Raw genomic sequence first — 19,724 nt, forward strand, 5'->3', positions numbered from 1 at the left:
GAAGTTGCTCTGAGATGGAAAAAATTGGAAGGAAGGTGTGGGAAGGAAAGTATTTATGCTCGTCAAGCGAGCGCGCCCCGAAGCCAGATCACTCACTTCAACACTAATCTCGATTGGGACTTGCTTTCTGGTTTTTACGCCCACCAATGGCATTACAGAGAGCTTTCAGTTGAGTTGAGTTGAGTGATTGCGTTTTGGCTTCCGAATTCGGCCTAGTAGCCACAACGCTACTGCTCCATGCATCACTTTCCCATTGCGCTTCTGCGCGGCTTAGATGTAGGCTGCAATTGAATATTCCTATATTCATAAGCTCTTCCGCCCTTTCGCACCTCTTGATACATTTTCTTCAAGCAGCAGGAATAGGTAATCTCACTCCATCCTCCATCGCCGCAGCACTCCTCATCATCCCTCCCGCACTGACACAAATAACCACCAGCCCAACCAGCAACGTGCCTACCCCAAATAACGCCCCAACCTCGAGTATCTGCCTCATCCTCCTCTTCTTCTCCCTCTTGCTTTCTGTGTAACTCTCATCTCTCCGTCCTGTCCACTTACCCCTCTCTTGCTCCTCCATCTCCAACTCCACCACTTGAGACAACAGGCCTTCGTCTACTGATACAGTTCTTGCTTTTGGAGGATCCAAATCTCTTCGTGATTTAGATTTTGACCAAACAGAAGGGTACGTGTTTGATAGCCAGTGTTGAGACCATCTAGTCTTCGTCGCGTTTGCGAGGTTGGAGTGCTTGGGTGGGAGATGAGAAGGTGCTGTGCCGGGCGGCAGACGAGATGTTGAGGTTGTGAAGGGGAAAAAGGAGATGGAAGCTCGAGTGTCCATTATACGGTCTTGGACTGAGGAGGAGTGGAATGGCATATTTAGATTCAATGCATATGAAGATATCAGATGGCTAGTCTTGGGAATGCGCAACTTCCGTTGAGGTTGGGATTGTGGCCCCGTATTGAAATGTCAGCGAAGTTCGGAGTTCGCTTTCTTTGTTCGAATGCAGAAGTCACGGATCCGGGATTCAATACAGACTGTGGAGATCTTGAGCTACGCTACAAACAAAGGAAGAAAAATTCCACCAAGGAATGACAGTGTGAAAAATATACACAACAAAGAGAATCTAATTTACTGTGACTGATCAAGTCTACGACGTAGAACTGCAATAGTATCGAACAACAATATCTCAGGACGGAAATGACCCCTTCCAGAGCCAATGGAAGAAATCATCCACGAAGTAAGATAAAATAATTGGAAGTCATTGTAAAGAGTATAAAAATGTAGAGCAAAAGTTGGTGGGAGACACGGGCACGTTACCTAGGAACTGTAATCTTGCCATGACGCTCTTTATATGTGAAATCTTCCGCACCAAATCAAAGCTCTCCAAGTCCGGTGGATCAAAGAAAGCAAAGCTTTTTCTAAAAGGCGAGATTATACCACAAACCACTGTTGTGGCCTTTCTAAACAAGATCTGCAAACATTAATCTACAAGTCATGCTAGTAATTCTGTTCCCGAAGCCGGTATAGAGCTCACACACCGATTAATTGCCTCAAAAAAGAACCATGGTCAAGAGAACAGATATATTGAACCCGAGCATCACAACACGGAAACATAAATTCTACTTTGACAGGATTCTAAAACAACTAGTGTCTTACAGGTGGTATAACCAGGGTGATTTCGAACCACATACAACCCTCAAATTTTCTTCAGATCTACGCCGTTGACTTTTTCCGATGCTGCTGGTGCTGGTACTTCCGCTGCCGCCGCCGCTGTCACTTTAGCATCAGCAGCGGATCGCTCACTATACCGATCGCCAAACAAGCCAACATGCTGCCTCATGATGATCGTATACTTAACAAATTCCTCCGCACAATCAACCAACCTGTCCCTATTTGGACCAGCCATCATCCTCGACACACCAGATTCATTTTCCTCATCCTCCACACTCTCCTCCGTGAACAGGGTATAAGCTTGTGGCACTGAACTCTGATTAGGAATTGTGAACATCCGCATCCATCTTCCCAGTATTCTGAGACTGTTGACAGTGTTGAAAGACTGCGAGCCTCCAGACACCATCGCAATACCTAGTGTTCGGCCTTGAGTAGGACGAACCGAGCCGGTGCTGAGGGGAATCCAGTCAATCTGGTTCTTGAAGACAGCGGTCAGGTTTCCGTGTTGCTCAGGCGAGACCCAGAAATGGCCGTCGGACCAGAGAGAGAGGCTAAGTAGTTCTTGGACCAGTGGATGGTTGTGTTTTCTCTCATCTTTCATGGGGAGGCCTTCCGGGTCGAAGACTCGCACATCGCAACCTAGGCGCCAGAGGATACGGCATACTTCGTAGGCGAGTAATCTTGAGAATGATCTGGTGATGATGTTTAGCCAGAGCTCATCAAGGTCAATCAAGGTCAAGAGTAAACTAAGCTGCAAGCAATTGCAATCTGTTGACTTTATACATATCGCAAGTAAAATCACAGGGTACGTGAATTGCGAAAGCCAAAAACAGCAGCACCAAAACGAGAGGATATAAAAAGACCAAAGGAAAGTCACCGTTACGTACCTGTGTCTCAAACTCCCATACAAGACCAGCACTTTCAGCCTCTCTCCAGTCTTCTCAAGATCCTTCTTCGCCATCTCCGTCACAGTCGCTAATTCCAGTTCCTTCACCCAATCCTCGGCTTCTGCAGCACCACCTGGAGCGAAGAGAAACGGGCGGTACCAGAATCGCACGGAGGGATCGTCCTCTGTTTCTGGCATCGCTAGGGATAGATGTGCGTATTCCAGATCACGTTTTGGGGGCTCGACAGCGGGTGGTGGAGGTACGACTTGTTGAAAGGGTGGTGCAGTGGTTATCCTGATAGGACCTCCACAACTTTGGACTATATGGTACTTGTGGGCCATGGCGAAGTTACGGGAAGGTAGAATTCCTTTGATTGCTGAAGGAGATGGACGGCGTATTGTTGAGTGAGTGTTGCAGACGGAGACGGGTTGGAAGAAGGAGAAATTGCGAGTTTTGGTCAGGAAAAGCGGACCACGCTCATACATGAGGTACAAAGATGTTTGAGAGTCCAGAAAATATGACAGAGACTCAAATGTAATTCCAGACGCAGAACTTCGACTTTGTAGTAAATTGTAGATGGGCGCGTTCTGAAAATTTTGGGGATTAGGGGGTGCTGTCACTCGTCGCTGTTGATTCGTCGAGGTTTTAGGGTGCCGAGATGCTGGAACACGCCCAAATAGCGGGACGAGTCCTAGGGGACGCCACTGCCGTAAGCTTGCGATATCAAGCTTACCTATCATTCTCGGATGATGGAAACTTCTATTGTTATTTCATGTCACACTTCCAATCTCCAAGTAGTTATCTGAGCGGATTCTGCTGATTCAGCATATCAATTATTGTCGGAGGAACCACCCCAGAGCGAGGATGCGTCCACTGTTGCTATCAATACTCATGTGCAGTCAACACCCCCACTACCGGCCCTGGAAAGACAGTTGCCTCCTATTTGGCACAAACTAACGAGATATGTTAATCAGAGCAGCACGGATTACGATGGAAATAATACAAAGAGGCTCGATGCAGCGAGGGCCACCTTCGTCTAATTACTCCAATACCCACCTGGCTCTTGACAACAACACGCTCAGTTATGTTATGAGCAATTGAGTCCTCCATTGAGTCCCAGAGGATCACCGATACCAACGCTAAAATCGGAGTTATAGCCATCAGTTACAAGGTAGAAGGCTGTTACTGTTATTGAGGCTGATGCAGTATATGCACGACTGATTGTGGTTGCGGGTTCTTTCTTTTCCTAAGTGGTTAGGAGTGTAATTACCAATCTTTCCATTTTATAATAAGTTTACGTAGAATTTTTGAAATCTGAATTCTCCCTACGTATCGATTCTCTCGAGGCTTGTCCCTCCAAATATATATATGGAGTACCAGAATTGCTAGGGATGTGTTCGGACATCTCTCCATCTCTTCGCCTTTTACTTTGATACCAAAACAACATACCTTACACATACTATCTGGAGATTGTGCACTGTCAGAACTTTACAAAAGTCGAAGGCTATCTTTACTAAGCTTCCGTACCGGAAAGGAACACAGGAACCTGCATTAATCATTCTGTGAGGCCTAGACATAATTGATCAGGCTGCCACTAAACCCTTTAAGGCATAGCGTCAGCTGCGTCACTACTACACTTTTTTATTTCAGAAGCAAACTTCCAGTCTTTGTGCCATGCACTCAGAACCACATGTTGTCAATATCATAGCATCAGCAAGCATATCGACAGATAAAATGGATGACTCCAGCAGTAATGCCATAAACCAGACCAGCACAGCAAGCCCAGATGCCATTGAGGTGAGCTACCACCCCAGCACGACTTTACGCACATAACTTCTCCCAAAACACTCTTCTAAATCTCAACAGCGAGCTCGACTTCGTCGCAATCAACGGAACTCGCGTGCAAGAAAGCAAGCCTACATCCAAGATCTCGAGCAACGTTGGGGCAAATGCGTTGAGCTAGGAGCGCAGGCAACCATGGAGATGCAGAAAGAGGCTCAGAGAGTGCATGAAGAAAATCGACTGCTTCGGAAAGCTCTGCACAATCAGGGACTTGATGATGCTACTATTGAGCGTGCTCTTGAGGCGGCGAAGAGTGCTTCTTGTGCTGTTCCGGCGCCACCGCAGGTGAGGGAGGGTCTGGTATGTTTACTTTCTCCCATGACTTGAACACCAAGGGAGGTCAAAGGCTGATATGTCTCAGATCACGGATGAACTACCAGCTGTCAGCTGGTCGAATATCGACTCTGCTGGAGAGCATCCGTCAATGGCAGCAGTCCCTTCTACGGGAGTCGAAAATCCCCAAGTCGTGGGAGAAACAGATATACCACAAACTCTAGATCTCTTCGACTGGCTTGACAATCTTTCTCAAATCAAAGACGCATTTGGTGCAGAGTCATTTGTAAGTACCCAAAGCCTCCTTCTTTCGAATTTCTTCTGACACGGTTGTGATAGGATGATTTGTTCGACTATTCAGCCGTTCCCTTGGAATCTTCGGATTTTATCGGCTTGAATGCATCTATGGATCCATACGTCGATTACACTCCTAGCTCGACTATAAGTTGATACTCAGACAGACGATGTTAAATGGAAGTCAAATTTATGTACTTATTCCACGACTTTGAATCTACTACGTGGCAACTCCTGGAATTTGCCCCTGAAACCGAAGCGAGGGCCCTAAATTTAGCGAGATGTGCTAATCCCCCCTCTACTTCAGCCCGAATTGGAAGAAATGCAATCAGCATAGCATTTGTTTAAGAACTAATATTGCAATGTACTTTCCAAAGACAAAGCTTTACAACCCATGGAAGTGGGTCAACTTTGAACAATTTCCTCACCACATCTAACTGCACAAGACTGGAAGTCCTCAGAACTGGATTCAATGTACCCTGAAGCTTGGTGGCACTTCAACTGCAGAGAACAGGTAGCTTTCTTGAGATACCAGAAGATAATCACGTGAGAAGTATCTGTCGCTGCTTTGCATTCTGCTTCATATGCAGGTACTGACGATCATCTTATCTTCTCCCAAATACCACGCAGCGGCAAGTCAATTCTCAAGGTTTAGCAAGCCACCATGCTACTTCACCATAAATACACCAATCACAGATATACTTTCTGATGGTGGAAACCTAGTAGTGCCGGCTGTCATGTTGATTCAGGCCCACTGTCCCACTTTTGAGGCTCCACTACCTCAAGTAGGACATAGAGAGCCCATCACGGCAATGAGGGGCTCTTCTGATGTAGATCTGGTCATCTTCGCTTTAAATCTTCCCTCTTCTTTCTAGCTCTTGTCACTGCGCTTTTTTCCTCATGCAAACTTCTCTCAAAACATGTCTCTAAATCCGACTTGCGCACCTACACCTCCTCCTCTAGAACACACTTCACCACCTCTCAGCCCAAACGCCACACCTCCACCACCGGACGGAGGTTACGGTTGGATATGCGTCATATCTCAATTCTTCATCAACGGCTTCACATGGGGCGTCGTAGCCGTACCTTCCCCTCCTTCCATTCCCCTCTCACAAACAGCTAAGCCTTTCTCAGAGCTACAGCGTCTACCTGGCCTACTACCCCTCCCACAACCTATTCCCCGACAGCAGCCCCCTCGACTTCGCATTCATCGGCGGCTTCAACTTTGCCTTCGCCTTGCTAATAGCCCCCATCGCCACACTCCTCACGAAGCTCTACGGAGTGCGGACTCCCATGCTCCTCGGCATTATCCTTCTCCCCAGCAGTTTCATCGGTGCTTCGTTCGCGACTAAGATCTGGCATCTGTATTTAGCTCAAGGTATGGGCATCGGTGTTGCAGTCGGGTTGATCTATATCCCCGCCACGGCCATCATCCCGCAATGGTTCCTCAAGAAACGAAGTCTCGCGAGCGGAATCTGCTCAGCTGGATCTGGGATCGGCGGACATATCATTTGTTTTGCTACTGAGGCCATGCTTCAGAATGTGGGTCTGGTGTGGTCACTGCGGATCACTGCCGCTGTCGTATTTGTTGTCAACTTAGTCGCGACGCTGTTGATGCGTTCAAGAGACGAGGAGATCCGGCCTAATGAGCGGATGTTTAATTTTCGGTTGTGGAGGAGCTATGAAGTTAGGTTGCTATTGGGGTGGAGCTTCGTGTTGATGTTTGGGTATATTGTTCTTATGTTCTCGTTGTCGGATTATGCGATTGCTATTGGCAGGTCGAATTCTGATTCTGCTGTTGTGGCTGCTGTTCTCAATTTGGGAGCTGCGTTTGGGAGGCCGGCTATAGGATATATGCCAGCGATCGTTACGGAAGGGTTGAAATTGCTGGCACTCTTACATTTGTTTGTGGTGTGTTGGTTTTCGTGATGTGGGTGCCTGCAACTACCTTCAGCGTTTTGGTCACTTTTGCTTTCCTCAGTGGAGCAATCTTGGGCGTATTTTGGGCTGTGAGTTATGACTTCTTTCGAAGTGAAGCTTCTCTAGCTAAATGCTACAGAAAGACCATTGCACCTCTCGCCGCAGATGTCGTGGGACTGAAAGAACTCCCGGCTTTTCTCTCCATAATATGGTTGTCAGTGGTTCTACCCACAGTTTGTAAGTGCCGATCAAATGTATCCTCTTTTTCGTGCAGCTGATTCTTGGATGAATAGTCGCGGAAGCCATAGCTTTGAAATTGAGGCGACCTGGGCTTGGTGCAAGAAGCTATCTGCATGCTCAAGTTTTCACTGGATTATCGTATATCCTGGCAAGTTTCTTGCTGTTTGAGCTGGGGAGATTTCGAAGAAATGCAGTTTCACAGTGTCAGTCGAATGAGGAAGACTTAACGGACATGACAGAAGTTTGAACGATGTCATCCAATGGAGGAAAAGTATATAATAATTTATGGTACGTACGGAATCAGCTTGGTTCTGGCATCACAATGTCTAACAAAATTTCCAACATTTTCCAGCATCAACAAATAATCCTCCCATCCACCTCTTCCGACTCTTAGCATCTAATGAATGCCGCTTTAGCACACATATTCTCGCCTCGAAGCACGAGTGTATCCTGGCACACACGCTAATGGTGGTAGTGCATGACAGATTCCGGAATTCGAAGATGGCGCTATTGGTGACGCATCACTGCACGATGATTCGTCAATTGCTACGCGATGTTGGATGGGAAAGCTATGCTCTTGACGAATGCGGAATATGGTTTGCATTAGCAGCTGCATGTCGAAGTGCAACAACGAGCTTGTGGGCAAAGTCATGTTGATGTTGGAGGATTCGAGGGCGATTCGCGTACAAGGTCCGGAGACTCTTACGAGGATACAAGCGTTAGATTGGGCTAGGCGGCGAAAAACCTTTTGCCGCATGAACAATAGTTCAATTCAAGCATGAAGGAGAATACTTCCATTCTCAACAAAGTGAAGTTCTTGGTGCATCATTTTGTATAACCTCGTTTAATTGCACCGTTCACTCGAGCACCATTTGGCTAAGTACACAGGGAAATTTCAAAAACCCGTGTATGCTGAGAAGAAAGAAACTAGAATCCCTTCATTTCGACCTATCCACTATTCTTCACGCCGTAAGTGAAGAGTGACCTCTGGATAATTTCTCGCCTTACGAAGGAGGTTTCGTGATATGGCCTGGACTGAGTACCCCACTCCAAACGTTTTTGCGCAGATAGTTGAGTCCAATGCAAGTGGCGGCTACAGATCTATTGACATAGTCCTCAGTGATAATGTTGGGGAATTTCGAGTTAGGTTCAGCAGCGGTGACAGCTGATTGTGCGAGCCAGCCATTGATATCCATTGCCAACTCCAGAATTGTGTCCGTAAGGGGTACAACGTTCCAGAAGGTCTCCGTGCAACACCAGTATAATGTAAACAGCTGGTAATCTCCATCAGGCCCACTAAGGTAAAGCGAGTTAGTTGACTTGTGCAAAACTAGATACTTTACATAACATAAAGCCCAGTAACAGAAGGAACAATTAGAAAATAGTACATACCCCCAATTTCCCATCTTTGTGATCTGATCAGTCATAACAGTATCCGGACTATTACTTTCCGCATACATGTCATAAACAACAAGTCTGGCTTTCGGGTAGATTCCCTTTAGGATCAAATTTGGTGGGGGTGTGTAAATGTCCGCTTTAACGTCAACGATTACGATTGATGCCGGGTGACCGCCATTAAGACCAATGATATCTTTCAGGTTGATTGTGGATAGATTTGCGAATCCGGTAGCAAACCCAAAAGCTAGGCCGGTGAAAATACCCCAAACCTCGCTCCATTCGTCACCATTCAAGTCTCTGGTAAGAACATGCGAATTAGCAGCAGTCTAATATATCGATCCATGGCCACTTACCGAAATGGATTAGTAGTATCATCTCCATTATAACCATGGGATAAGCTCACAATGACCAGTTCCATGTTCTCAACAAGGAAATTATTGATCTGTTCGACATTACAGATATTGTTTCACCAGATCGTCCTTGCCATCCGGCGATAGATTTACTATAATGCCCCGAATACCACACTCCATCTAACAAGACTGGGCGGATATCAAAGAATCGAATTTCTTGTACTAATTGTTGAGAGATATCCAAGGATTGAGTCTGGACATTCCCGTCGGTAGCCCTTGTTGTTTCGCCATTGTTCACTGCCATTGCCGAATCATGACGTCCTGCAATCGAAATTTGAGATAGAGTCATGTCTCCGATGACACTGAGAGTATTTTGCATCCAGCTGGAGAGATCACTATCACTGGTCCAGTAGACGCCATCTATTGGGCCTGACACAATGTGCTGTACAGCTATGCCACTAAGTATCGTCAGAGTCCCAGTTTGTAGCGTTCCCTGCTTGACTTCAGTCACTACTTTGATATTTGCTTGCAAGACCGAAAACGCTATGTTAATTTTGACGTAGCCCCAAGTTTCTCCAGGCTGCGTGGCATATTGAACCATTCCAGTGCCGCCGGAGCCGTTGATACTGGAGACATTGGCACTGTAAGTTTCGCCAGCATTAATCGTTTTGGGCCAAGTCCAGCTTGAGTCAGGGGCTTTTATGTCTGTCAACTCCCAATTGAAGCAGGTTGCATTGGTCAAGTTGATAGCGCCAGCGTAGGACAATGACATGATCAATTTGAGTAGGGAAGGACTTCTTAGTGATAGTCAAAATGAAGATAATTTGATGGATGTTGGACTTTAGTATCGCTATCTTGGAGCTATTCCACTTCACTTTATCCTATGTCAAGGAATGATACAAGAATAAGAGAATGTCAGAGGCGTTCTGCAATCCGCAAATCCACATTTTACACAACCAAAAATATAAACATAAACATAAACAACAATGAATTGACAAGCAATGCGGCACGGATATGGAAAGGGCTATGAAGTGGCCGTCCCGGGGAATGCACTACCCTTGCGTTCGCCCAGGAATGATGTAGTTTCCATGTCTCAGCCTCTCTTGAGACGTCATGTAAGTTCACTTGAGCAAATTGAAAGTGTAAATTTGATTTTGATAAAGTACGGCCAAGAGAGGGAATAGCTCTAAGATCTTTCCACCTTGAAATAGCCCAACTCTGGGATAAAAGATTCGATGCTTCTTTTGGAAAAGATTCTAGTGGTACTTGATAACTATTTACACCTTCGATTAAGCAAAATCAGAAACATGAATACCACAATCTGAACGAAAGAATGCAAACACGTAGCTGCTACAGTAAATCACTTATTCTACCATAATTTCATCCACATTCTCAAACCTGCGCCCAGATAGCAACAGCAACATTATCGTCAGATGTATCAATCTCCAGCCAACCATGTGGACAGTTCTTTGGAAAACTACACATTCCTCAACCATGCGTCCAATACTAAATGCGATGCTGGAGAAGAGCGGCATACGGCACAGCTGATTAACAACGAGAAGGGTCTATTCCAAGTCACGCAACATGATGCAGAAGCACAAGCCACTCCTACAGCAATCTCACTCGATCTCTCCAACTGAAGAATGTGTGCAAGAGACTACCTCCGAACTTTTCGTTCTGCCTCGATATGTCTCCCTTGCTAGATTTATAGGTTCAAATGAAGCCAAATAATGAGCATTCTTGTAAAGACAATCCTGAAATTGAGACTTTGGCTGACAACTTGAAAGCCCCTCATCGAGTTTTCTTTTGGTCGTTTTTGAGCCACACATCTTCGGAAAAAAGCGCCAGATGACCCCTGATCATGTGAAACTAGCTTCTGCTCGAGTATAAGAGCTCGTTTGTACTTAGAATCAGCACCTGGAACTTACGGATTAAGTTTATACTGATCCACTCTGATCTTTACATGAACCCCTCTCCTGCGCCCGATTGACACACAGAAATAAAAAGCGAGTATGTATGAATCTGTAAGAGTACGTAAGCAACGTAAACGCTCTCAAATTCGGCTTGGTGAAAGCACACAACGCAATACGAATATTGCTGCAACAGGAGGAACAAATTCCAATGGGTAGCTCACTGGACGTGGGAATAATCACTGAAAGTTGTATGAGGATTGGAGATATTGAACAGAGATATTTTGACTAGTCAAGAGCTATATGAGGATCTATATCTACCTTATCTATGCGGAGCCTCTCTATAAATCCGAATGGTTCCTTTCTTCGCAAGACCGAGGAATACGACATGAGACAAATAGAGACTCGATGTCTAGAATAGAGCCGCAGAGGGCAGAAAGGAAGCATGCTGTCGTAAATCATCACAGGCGTATATTGATATGATCGGTCTTCGTTCTCATCCCGTCCCCTGTTTTCTTATGATCTTGCCCACTCCTCCCTCTTTCCCTCCAGATATTCTCCTTTCTCCACCCATCGTGTTTCCAGCCACTTGGCCAATTCAGCGTCACTCTCAGGCAAATCTGCCAGAAGATATCGCTGGACGTGAACGTGGAATTTATAGCCCTTCTTTCCACTCAGATCACCCATGGCAAGCGATTCCCATATCGTAGGAGCTTCCAGAAATTTATGATTATGTTCGTATGCAATCGTCATATCGTAAACAGCTTTCATATGTTTCGCCTTTCGTAGATGTTGAACCGTGGTTACGAAGCCTTTCGTTCGCGGGTAGAGAAGGTGTTTGGGTACAGGTCGATCATTTGCTTTGCACCAGATCTTGGCCTCTTCAGCTTTCTTTGGGGTATATCGAGTCGCTTCGCTGAAACTGATGAGCCCTGGCAGATATTAGCATAGAACATAACATACGGTGTTGGTTTCTTCTTACAAGTGGGCCACTTCTTCTGAGTAATGCCAGCAAAGACCCGATCGAGTTCTTTCTTATCTTTGGTCCATTGCCGGCTCACCATAGGCATCCCCATTGCCCAGATTCCCCACCCTAGCAGCGGAACCCAGCGCAATTCAATCTTAGAGAACCATCGACATCTGCCAAGCATGCCAGAGCGTATAGCGAGTGCCTGAATCATGTAAAAGTCTGTCCAGCTTACATGATTCGAGATCACAATAGCAGACTCGCCTTCAGGAAGCTCGTCTCCCGACATAGTGATCTTTCCGCCATTGAAGACCTCGAATATACATTGAATCCAATTCCAATTTGTGAAGGCGACGAAAGACGAGGTGTCATAGACAAAGTTGGGAAAGAAGAAGCTGAACGGAAGGAGAATTGACAGGATCAAGTCCATGACAACCAGATATAGAGCCCATGGTATAACGATGAGAGCCCCTCGAACACTGGTGAGAAGGCCTACTCCCGCCATTTTGAAGTCGAATGGAGTTTGTAGAAGAGGAAGACCAAAGCAGCGGTCTGTAACTTACAGAATCTCTAGCCCCACGGTGATGCAGATGTGCATCATGCACGGGCTTGCTTCCAGGTGATCTCGCGGGTTCTACCGAGTCCCAGAGCTTTGGCTCCCGGTGAAGAAACTCGTGCGAGCTTACGTTTAAGCTTCTGTCAACGTGGAATCGGGCTGAGATGGAGAATTGCGCAATTCTGGCAAAAGGATAATAGAGTCTCTTAATATCCGCTGGAGTTGTTCGTTGAATATCTGTCGAGGGGTCGGCATTTGCAATGAGATGGATGGGTTCGGCAGTGCATGAACGATTCTCGACCAGCTTACTAGTCGCCGAGAAGGGAAAAGTGCGACTGAACCGGCTCGACAGGAGTCTAGGACTCGATAGGAATAGAGTATGAGAAGAGAGACAGGGGACGCATACGACGCATTGTGCAGCAATAGGGTTGCTTCACTTCCGCGAGGGACAAGGACCCGTCGAGGGGCACAGGGAGAGAATCGCTCCCGTACAATAACCTTAGTAGCTGCATCCCAGCCAGCTGAATTTGACGACGACGGCGACCCGTCTTCCTTCCATCCCCTCCCTCACAGCCACAACCTACCTTTCCATTGCCCTCAAAGATCTCAATCTTCACCTCTTGCGGCGTGACAAATAACCAACATTGATTGCCCTTCAATTGCATTGTCGAGCACTGCCCCAGACTTCGGATTCGGTTCATTCACACTGGAAGCCGGCCGTTGCGGGACCTGTCTTACATCAGTTGTTACTCTTCCGCCGTTATCCCTTTCCCGAATGCTGGACCACTTCTTCTTCCCACCATATATCCAGAACTCAACCCACGACCTGCAAAAGGTACAGTCCGAATCTTGAGACGGTGAAAAAGCTCTCGAAGTCCCAATTATCAGTCGGTTCCCACGCGGCTCATCCCTGCGACGATCCGATTAAAGGTTGTTACTCATTGCGTCTGCTTGTGGCCCCCGACCCGACCTGTTTATTCCAAATACTTCCCTTCCCCGCGGCGACAGGCGCACTGCAACAGCATCAATTACGATCCCACCACTCATCGCTCAACGCAACCGTCGGCTACCTTGAAAGTCGCAATTGATAGGGTATATCATGCACAACATACAGTCAATTACTTGTCGTCGAGAGAGGGTCCCGCTCAAGCTTGTACCCGTCGAATCGTGCCACAAGATGCTTCCCGATTGCAGAAGAAAGAAAGTGGCTAACAAGACCCTACTAGATTCTACGCCGCAATTATACCCTCTGAAGCCTTACCACCGAACGTCGCCGCTATGTCTTTGACGTCTCCCGTCGACCCATATGGAAATAAATCGGGTGGAAGTGGATATGGCAGTGGACAATCGGACAGCGGGAAGAGTCCACTGTCGATGAGTTTAGGGTTCCTCAAGAACTTGACGGAAAAGAAGAGTACACGCGGTACGTGAAACGATATATTCCTGAGACTGTTGACTGAACGACCTACCGTAGATGGACAACCACCCAAGAGAAGAGGGCCAAAGCCAGACAGCAAACCTGCATTAACAAGGAGACAGGAGCTCAATCGACAAGCTCAACGGTGAGCAGACCTCATTGTATTCTACACGCACAGACTGACAAGTGACAGAACTCACCGCGAGAGGAAAGAGCTTTATATCAAGGCACTCGAGCAAGAAGTTCTGAGATTGAAAGAAAACTTCAGCATGGTCTCTCGTGATAAGGAATCGCTTGCAGAAGAAAACCGCCAACTCAAGCAATTGTTGGCTCAGCACGGCATACCATGGAACGGGACCGGAGGTGTTGATGAGCTCACTCGAAACACCAGTGTTGGTTATACTTCAAGCGGGAGCATTTCAGGAAGCTACGCGCCAGGCTCCCAAAGTTATAGCCCTCCACCGCAATCTCTGTCACCAAACTCTTCCGGATTTCAGAACCAGTCCCCGACCGGTATGAACGGTCGAAGCGTTGCTCAGCAGCAAGTTCAGCAAGGGGTGGACTATGATCAGACAGGCATTGACTTCGTCTTAACGTACGCCAATCCTTCGAAAGCGTACATGTCGCCTCCCCCGCAGTAGCTAACGACTACTTTTCGGCATTAGGCTTGAGAAACCATGCATGGACCACATGCAATTCCTTGTTGAGCGAGCCAGTGAACCAGAAGGCGATCCTTGTGGTCATGCTCTGATGGCTTCATGTCCTCCAGACCCATGGGTCGAAGATCATCCTGAAATCCCATTTGGACATAACCAGCCAAGTCCTACTGGTATGAACGGTAATGGCCCGAAGACTTGGGACTTGTCAAAACCGGACCTAGCAAACTTGCTTGATCTCAGCAAAAGACTGAATCTTGACGGTGAGATTACCCCAGTGATGGCTTGGGGAATTATACTTGGCCACCCTCGCTTCTCGGAATTGCGGCCCGAAGACTTCCAAAAGATCTGCCAAGAACTTGGAGGCAAGATAAGATGCTATGGGTAAGTTTGATATCTCGTTTGCAAGGTTTGTACTGACAAGACCAGTTTTGGCGCAGTGCTGGAAGAGTTTGAGGTCCGTGATGCATTAGAAAGCATATTCTATACCAAGCCTGAACTGAGTGCTGCATATTGAATACCCGTCGGAATGGGATATGTTTGGGTTGGATGGAGTTGCATGGAGTTGGAGACTGAAGGATTGAAGGGCTATCTTGAGCAAGGTTCAGCGCATGAAGGATTAACGACTTATTGATCATGACCGTTCGCTTCTTACGCTTAATTATAAGTAATATAAAAGTTCAAACTACTCTTGGTCCTCAATAATGACGCTAGTAAATAAAGATGAAAAGAAGCAGAGAAGCACCAATCACGTGCCGTATCAAGCATCCCGTCGGCAAACCCCACTAAAACTGCCCACATCGAAATATTTGACAAAGATTGAAGAATTTCATAAACTTCAAAGACACTCAACGCCAAGATTCGTCGCAATCATGGCGCCCATTTCGCTTTCAGATATCATATCCTCTCTCCCATCAGAAGATTCCTGGGGTCCACCAACGTCGACAGAAACCACATTAAATGGAGTTCCGTACGCCCCATACTCCAAAGGCGATAAATTAGGTCGCATGGCCGACTGGACCACTGAAGGAAAGGATGGACGAGATGGCAGAGGTGGCAGACAACAATATAACAGAAATTTTAGAGGTCCGATTTACCCATATATAATGCAACATATCCATTTTCTAGCTTCTGTTGAAGCTCAGACGCGGGGCAACTCTCATACTGACTCTATGAACAGATCAACAAGTCTATGGCGCTGGCACATCTTCTCTATTTGCGGTCCAGCTTGCGGAAGACGAATCTTCCTTCTCGGTGGTCAGCAATACTCGCGACTCGACGAAGACGCGCTTTGGACGAGGAGGAACTTTCACTCGAGGTCGGGGCCAGCGAGGTGGGCGCGCAGATACCAGAGGTGGACGAGGTCAATTCCAAAGAGTCGGAGGACGAGGTGGTCAGCAAGGGTACAACAATTATGACAACAGAGGAGGCCGTGGTGGTGCGCGGGGCGGAAGACGATTCGGCTGGAAGGATTACGACAAGCCGCAACGAAACCGCGATGCGTCTGTTAACATCAAGCCGGATTGGAAGATGCTGGAGGAAATTGATTTTGTCCGTCTGGCTAAGCTGAATCTCGATACGGATTCTGGAGAGGATATTGATGGGTACGGTTTCCTTTACTACTACGATCGTTCGTTCGATAAGCAGCCTGTCAAGAGTGCCGAGCGCAAGTTGAATGTTGTGGATCGTGCCGCCTATAATGTCACCACTACCTCGGATCCTGTTATTCAAGAGCTTGCAGAGAAGAATGAGGCGACGATCTTTGCCACGGACAGCATTCTCTCCATGCTCATGTGCTCTCCGAGATCAGTTTATCCTTGGGATATTGTCATTGTCCGACAAGGCAACAAGTTGTTCTTCGATAAGAGAGACAACGCTACCTTGGACATGGTCACCGTCAACGAGAACGCTGCTGATGCACCAATGGACGCTTCAGAGGGTAGCAAAGATGCTATCAACCAGCCGAGTGCCTTAGCCGAGGAAGCTACGTACATCAACCATAACTTCGCAAACCAAGTCATGATCGAGAGCGAGCAGAAGGTTGAGATGGCCCACGAGAATCCCTTCTACAACCCAGCAGAAGAGACCGAGCCACCGGCATCCAAGGCATACAAATATCGAAGATTCGACCTCTCTCTTAACGATGAAGAACCAGTACACTTGATTGTACGAACTGAGATCGATGCCGTCCAAAAAAATGCCATCAGTGGAGAAGATCAATTCTTGACCGTCAAGGCTCTAAATGAGTTTGATCACAAAGCTCAGGGAAGCGGCGGTGCTCTCGACTGGAGAACCAAGTTGGTCAGTCAACGTGGTGCAGTTGTAGCCACCGAGATGAAGAACAACTCCTGCAAACTTGCACGATGGACCGTTCAAAGTGTCATGGCCGGCGCTGATGTCATGAAGCTTGGGTAAGTTTATTCACCTTTCACTGGGAATGCACTACTAACCACGAAACAGATTCGTCTCTCGTGCAAACCCCAAGACGAACGACAAGCACGTTATCCTCGGCGTCGTAGGCTGGAAGCCCCGCGACTTCGCCCAGCAAATGAACCTAAGCTTGTCCAACGGCTGGGGAATTGTTCGCACGATCGCTGACATGTGTCTCAAGCGTGACGAGGGCAAGTTCGTCCTGGTCAAGGATCCTAACAAGCAGATCTTGAGACTGTACGAAGTTCCCGCTGGCAGTTTCGAGGATGATGGAGAGGGTGAGATCATCGAGGAAGTCGAGGAGGCTGAAGACTAGAGAGGTTTTGCTGTTATTGTAAAAAGCAATGCATGGATTCGCGAGGTATTGCTCGTATCTATCTGGGGTTTGGCGCTATAGTGCATAGCTAGATGGCTAATGAATCCCTTGATCCTGCACAAGTCTTCATGTTCTGTTTGCAGTATAAGCTTTACTGTTCTCTGATTTGTCGACATGCAATATTTTCTCAGAATGTCTAGGACATGCAGCAGATACTGATTCTTGATTCGCTGAAAGGGGAGCACGAGATTGTGGCTTAAGCGAACCGCCGCACAAGGCATCACACCTTCTATTCCAACATCACGTCTGCCTATTCACACAACATTTCTCTTCTCAACCTCCATTCTTCTACTCCTACCATTTTTCCACCTTTGTCCACCATTAATCAACTCAAAATGCGGACCTCAAAATCCACCCCCGATTCTCCTCCCCCAGCATACACCTCCACCTCCCGCTCTCAGCCTCCTCCCAGGATTCACGTAGTACAAGAATCCACCCCTCTCCTCTACCCAAACGCAAGATACACATACATCCCACCCCCAAACACCACCCAATCGCACTACAACCCCCTCCTCTACCGACCCCTCTACCTCCGTCCCTCCCCAACCATCATCACGAGAGGACGCAGCAACAAAACCTGCCGCTACACGCTCCTCGCCCTCCTCTCGCTCTCCATCCTCGTCGCCGTATTCAAAACCTCCTTCCCATTCCCGCCCTTCCATCCCCCGTCCCTAGCTCTGCCGCCGGAGAAAGCGGCCCCGGTTCGAATAGCGATCATTGGTGCCGGACCCGCGGGCGTGGGTGCTGCGTGGGCGTTAGCGGAGCTTCAGGGTAGCGAGGTGGAGGTCGTGGTTGTTGAGAGGGAGGAGAGGGTTGGGGGACGGATGAATTTGGGCGTGGATTTAAGGTTAGAGGGGAAGATGTGGGGAGGGCAGCGGGTGGAGATTGAGGATGTGGCTTCTGCGGAGTTGTTTGCTGATGAAAGGGGCGTGGTGAGGAGGAGGGCTGAGGGGGTGTTGGGGTTGGTGTTTGGGGAGGACAAGAAGAAGGAGGGGAGTGAGGAGGTGGGGTTCTTTGATGGGGGTGGGTTTGTTGTTAGGATGACGAGGCCTGGGGGGTTGATGGGGTGGAAGGAGTGGGCGGGTTTGGTGCTTAAGTATGGGAAGAGCTTTTTGGCGGCGAGGAATGTGCCGACGGGGACGATGGGGTTGTTTAGGGGGATGGTGGAGTTGGGTGGTAAGGAGACTTTTGAGGGTGTTGAGGAGTGGGTGCAGAAGGCTGGATTGAGGGATAGTGTTGAGATGAGTGCGAGGGAGAGGTTGAGTGTCAATGGTGTGGGTGATGCTTACCGAAAAGATATTATTGAGAGTCAGGTTCGACGACAGCTTGGGCAGGGAACTGAGGAGATCAGTGACCTTGCTTTGAGTCTTGCTCTTTGGAGGGAAGAGATTGGTGGTCCGAGACCGAAGAATGGAATTAAGATGGAAACTGTTCTTAAGCAGTTACTCGAGAGAAGTGGTGCTGAAGTCAGGCTGGGGACGAGTCTTCAGAGTATGAAGCAAGAACATGTCGTTGGAAAGAAGAGCCCGGTATGGAGACTTGGTTTCAAAGGACGAGGTTATGGGAGTGAAGTGTTCGACAAGGTCATCTTAACAACGCCTTGGGGTGAGGGCGAGACTGAGTATTATCGTCGTGTAACGAACACATTCCTTATATCGGAGAAAGGTTTGAAGGCAGAATACTTCAACGTCACCAACGAGAGCGACCTCCCAGCTCAAATCCTGCCGGTTCGAGGCTCAAACTTGCCTGAGGAGTTTGAAAATATACATGAGATCAGCCATGTGAAGAATATCTTCGGCCCGGATGTGGATTTTGGCGCTCAGTCGGTGTTCAAGATGTACAAAGTTCTGTCCGACAAGCCATTGTCTGAACAGACTATGAGGAGTCTTTGGGAACGTGTAAGGTTCTACTCCGTGCAGTCTCAACGTGCATATCCGCTGCTGTTTCCGAGAAATTCCGGATTTGGAAGTTTCAAAGTCCATGAGGGAGTTTGGAATACGGCGACAATTGAGCATGTTGCTAGTAGTGTTGATCTGAGTAAGTTCAACATCAGTCTTGGGTTTCTGATTCGATGCTGACTTGTGTTTGTAGGTTGGGCTGCGGGAGAAAATGTTGCGAAGTTGATCAAGCAGGATATTGAGGAGTAATGTAGTGATTGACATGGAGTCTTGGGTGAACGTGCGTAATGGTTATGATTTATGAAGCCTAGGATACCCGATAGTTGTTAGCATTCCTTCTGGACAATAATGAAGAGTTGTTCCCGCCCTGTATCATCTTTCTCTAATGACCCACTTACATTCATCTTCGAGGTTGCATGATGTCTCAAAGACTCCACCTGAGCGGTACACTTCCGGCAGGATATTCAGCAAGACACAGAACTTTGAGCAGGTCTATAGACAGTCAATCAAGGTGGGGTCACGAGAGGCATTAAGCGAGCGGCTAGTTGCTCCTCCTCAATCCATCACTTGAAATATTCCACCACCTTACTTTTTCACACAACCCAAACTTTCCCACAAAAGGTGATTCGGGAAGGCTCCTA

General features: G+C 47.5%; 7 protein-coding genes across 7 annotated transcripts; 4 read left to right on the forward strand and 3 right to left on the reverse strand.

Moving 5' to 3' along the window:
* Positions 1 to 103: 103 nt before the first annotated feature.
* On the reverse strand, positions 104 to 871 carry LY89DRAFT_674425 (uncharacterized protein; the record flags this gene model as incomplete). The annotated part of the gene is made up of 2 exons (XM_018213441.1): positions 104 to 331; positions 374 to 871. The coding sequence occupies 2 exons, from the start codon at positions 869 to 871 to the stop codon at positions 104 to 106; spliced, it is 726 nt and encodes a 241-aa protein (XP_018065430.1).
* An 823-nt stretch (positions 872 to 1,694) lies between these two features.
* On the reverse strand, positions 1,695 to 2,753 carry LY89DRAFT_700380 (putative arsenic resistance protein ArsH; the record flags this gene model as incomplete). The annotated part of the gene is made up of 2 exons (XM_018217116.1): positions 1,695 to 2,361; positions 2,557 to 2,753. 2 exons carry the CDS (start codon positions 2,751 to 2,753, stop codon positions 1,695 to 1,697), a joined length of 864 nt encoding a protein of 287 aa, XP_018065431.1.
* Positions 2,754 to 4,290: 1,537 nt separating this feature from the next.
* LY89DRAFT_674427 (uncharacterized protein) lies at positions 4,291 to 5,121 on the forward strand (the record flags this gene model as incomplete). The annotated part of the gene is made up of 4 exons (XM_018213442.1): positions 4,291 to 4,353; positions 4,423 to 4,698; positions 4,760 to 4,957; positions 5,011 to 5,121. 4 exons carry the CDS (start codon positions 4,291 to 4,293, stop codon positions 5,119 to 5,121), a joined length of 648 nt encoding a protein of 215 aa, XP_018065432.1.
* A 764-nt stretch (positions 5,122 to 5,885) lies between these two features.
* On the forward strand, positions 5,886 to 8,444 carry LY89DRAFT_700381 (MFS general substrate transporter; the record flags this gene model as incomplete). The annotated part of the gene is made up of 6 exons (XM_018217117.1): positions 5,886 to 6,047; positions 6,100 to 6,794; positions 6,827 to 6,974; positions 7,029 to 7,122; positions 7,179 to 7,326; positions 8,441 to 8,444. 6 exons carry the CDS (start codon positions 5,886 to 5,888, stop codon positions 8,442 to 8,444), a joined length of 1,251 nt encoding a protein of 416 aa, XP_018065433.1.
* A 2,855-nt stretch (positions 8,445 to 11,299) lies between these two features.
* LY89DRAFT_700382 (uncharacterized protein) lies at positions 11,300 to 12,255 on the reverse strand (the record flags this gene model as incomplete). The annotated part of the gene is made up of 2 exons (XM_018217118.1): positions 11,300 to 11,715; positions 11,766 to 12,255. 2 exons carry the CDS (start codon positions 12,253 to 12,255, stop codon positions 11,300 to 11,302), a joined length of 906 nt encoding a protein of 301 aa, XP_018065434.1.
* Positions 12,256 to 15,190: 2,935 nt separating this feature from the next.
* LY89DRAFT_625491 (putative eukaryotic translation initiation factor 3 subunit D) lies at positions 15,191 to 17,243 on the forward strand. The gene is made up of 3 exons (XM_018211077.1): positions 15,191 to 15,465; positions 15,560 to 16,790; positions 16,840 to 17,243. The coding sequence occupies exons 1-3, from the start codon at positions 15,252 to 15,254 to the stop codon at positions 17,123 to 17,125; spliced, it is 1,731 nt and encodes a 576-aa protein (XP_018065435.1). The 5' UTR covers positions 15,191 to 15,251; the 3' UTR covers positions 17,126 to 17,243.
* Positions 17,244 to 17,437: 194 nt separating this feature from the next.
* On the forward strand, positions 17,438 to 19,453 carry LY89DRAFT_786734 (uncharacterized protein). Its single transcript, XM_018223015.1, has 2 exons — positions 17,438 to 19,222; positions 19,277 to 19,453. Exons 1-2 carry the CDS (start codon positions 17,521 to 17,523, stop codon positions 19,330 to 19,332), a joined length of 1,758 nt encoding a protein of 585 aa, XP_018065436.1. The 5' UTR covers positions 17,438 to 17,520; the 3' UTR covers positions 19,333 to 19,453.
* The last annotated feature ends 271 nt before the right edge of the window (positions 19,454 to 19,724 follow it).

The sequence above is a fragment of the Mollisia scopiformis genome (genome assembly GCF_001500285.1).
Source record: "Mollisia scopiformis unplaced genomic scaffold LY89scaffold_24, whole genome shotgun sequence".
NCBI lineage: Eukaryota > Fungi > Ascomycota > Leotiomycetes > Helotiales > Mollisiaceae > Mollisia > Mollisia scopiformis.

Coding starts and splice junctions, on each gene's coding strand:
- LY89DRAFT_625491 (XM_018211077.1), top strand. CDS start 15,252: ATGGCGCCCATTTCGCTTTCAGATATCATATCCTCTCTCCCATCAGAA. Junction 15,466..15,559: donor ATATAACAGAAATTTTAGAG/GTCCGATTTACC, acceptor CTCTATGAACAG/ATCAACAAGTCTATGGCGCT. Junction 16,791..16,839: donor GCTGATGTCATGAAGCTTGG/GTAAGTTTATTC, acceptor ACCACGAAACAG/ATTCGTCTCTCGTGCAAACC.
- LY89DRAFT_786734 (XM_018223015.1), top strand. CDS start 17,521: ATGCGGACCTCAAAATCCACCCCCGATTCTCCTCCCCCAGCATACACC. Junction 19,223..19,276: donor TGCTAGTAGTGTTGATCTGA/GTAAGTTCAACA, acceptor TTGTGTTTGTAG/GTTGGGCTGCGGGAGAAAAT.